This window comes from Lolium rigidum, unplaced genomic scaffold (assembly GCF_022539505.1).
Source record: "Lolium rigidum isolate FL_2022 unplaced genomic scaffold, APGP_CSIRO_Lrig_0.1 contig_8472_1, whole genome shotgun sequence".
Classification (NCBI taxonomy): domain Eukaryota; kingdom Viridiplantae; phylum Streptophyta; class Magnoliopsida; order Poales; family Poaceae; genus Lolium; species Lolium rigidum.
The window spans coordinates 105794-107795 of record NW_025901520.1 but is presented as its reverse complement, the minus strand read 5'-3'; the positions used below and the strand labels follow the sequence as shown (position 1 = coordinate 107795).

At 47.3% G+C, this 2002-nt stretch overlaps 1 protein-coding gene across 1 annotated transcript; it reads left to right on the top strand.

Moving 5' to 3' along the window:
* Positions 1-669: 669 nt before the first annotated feature.
* Positions 670-1780, top strand: LOC124682308. The gene is made up of 2 exons (XM_047217024.1): positions 670-1071; positions 1175-1780. Exons 1-2 carry the CDS (start codon positions 670-672, stop codon positions 1778-1780), a joined length of 1008 nt encoding a protein of 335 aa, XP_047072980.1.
* The last annotated feature ends 222 nt before the right edge of the window (positions 1781-2002 follow it).

Here is a 2002-nt window from a genome sequence, read left to right as displayed (position 1 = left end):
ACGGGTGATCTCCTCCTGCCGTCCCACGCCATCTCTCTAACGTACTCCATTCGTGCTAGTGCTGGAGTAGGTGGGTTAATTACCCGGTTTTCAGCTGCCTCGATATATCTATATATCCTCATCGAACTGGGAACGTCCACGCCCAGTATACGGAACCGGTTTGTTAGCGATAGATCAGGAACCGCCTTTTTCTTAGCGATCGACAGACCAAGTAAACGAACAAAGCCTGACGGTGTTCTTCACGTACCAAGGTTTCGTTTTGTGACGCACGACCACAGGCCACCGATCGGTCCGATCCCAAACCCTTGGCGGCTAAGCAACCTCTCCCCCTCTCTCCATGAGCCCGTGCTCTCCTCTCCCCCGACACACGCAATCTCAGAATCCAAATCTCGCCGAGAACTTTCATCTCGCATCGACGAACCCGTTAGCCCCGCTTGGCAGAACGGTGGGTTGATTTGTTTCGATTTGTGCGAGAAGACTAGTTTTGTTGATCTTCACTGTTTGTGGGATAGAGAAGTAGAGCAGGTAATCAGGATTGGTAAAATCTTTGCCCGTATTATTGTTTGTACTTCCTCCGTCCTGTCGATGCCATTCTGTGGTGACATATCCTATATTCCTATTTGGTAATCTCTGCTTTACTTCAGCTGGAAGGACAACTCCAATCAGCTGATGGGTATATTGTTGGATTCGAACGTGTATGGACCCAAACTGAAGAAGGTTGATGAAAGGGTTCTTCACACTGCCAATCAGGATGGTGAAATAGGCGAGGATGGTGCAAAAGCTCTCCCTGAGGATGTCGGCAGTGGCCCTGAGGATGATGCCACAGCTCTTCCTGAGGATAGCGGCAGTGGTCCTGAGGATAGCGGCAGTGACGCTGAGGATGACGGCAATGGCGATGGTGGCAGTGACGCTGAGGATGGCAGCAGTGCCCTGGATGATAGTGGACCATTTGGCGGACGTGCGGTGCAAGTGTTGGCCATTTGTGCAAACTTCCCTATCTACGAAATCATCGGCTCTGACTGGCAGCAAGCTCGGTACATCTACGAGCGTCGTGAGGGGGAAGTACAAGAGGTATATAGTATCTACCTTATATTATATCTACTATATGGTTTATGTCTGGTACATACATATTGTAATAAATTTAAACCCTTCACATCCATGCTTGCATGTGCAGGAAGGAATGGTCGATTTGGTGCCCACTGGGCCCCATAGAATTTTCATGGCTTGTGGTTACTTCCGCGTGAAAGTTTATACCGACCACGGATCTGGTCCTCCTGTCATCACAGAGGCGTGGGACGTTCAAGAAGACGATAGAATTAAGGAATACACACGAACCATCCGTGCAGGCCCTGGCAGCAAGTTGAAGATCACATACTTGGTGATTCCCAAGGCCATAGAGGCCAATGTTGAGGTCAACTTAAAGTTGAAAGGCCTCGGTTCTAGAAGCCGTGCCATTTATGGTAAGATCAAGGCAAGCGTTCCTCACTATAGGAACAAAAGCATCCCGCTCTTCAGTTGTGAACGAGGGACAAGCTTGTCCTTTCCCTCTGGCTCCACATCCATTCTTCCGTTGAGTCTGTCTAGGATTGCCGTGCCATCTCTTTGGCAGCTCCAACTCCACATACAAGTGGACCTGACAGTGATCACATATGATAGTCAAGAAGAGCAGGACAAGAATTTAAAATTCAGTCTAGAATTCACCCGTGAAATTGTGAGCCAAGAAAGAGAAGTCGACGATGATCAAATTGAAGTGAAGATAGTGTGGGACCAGATTTATTGATACTCCGTACTTGGTACTCGAACTAAGACGTGATATGGATTTAACTAGATGACTATGAAATAAGTGAAGTGGTGTCATAGTTTGAGTGAATTAGGTACTGTTTCTGAGTTGTATTTTCCAATTCTTCTCAAAATCATCTTGTGATGGCTGTAGGCTTATCAGCATGGAACATTTTGCCTTTTGGTTTCTACGAACTTTAGTTGTCTGTGCATTGCTAGATCA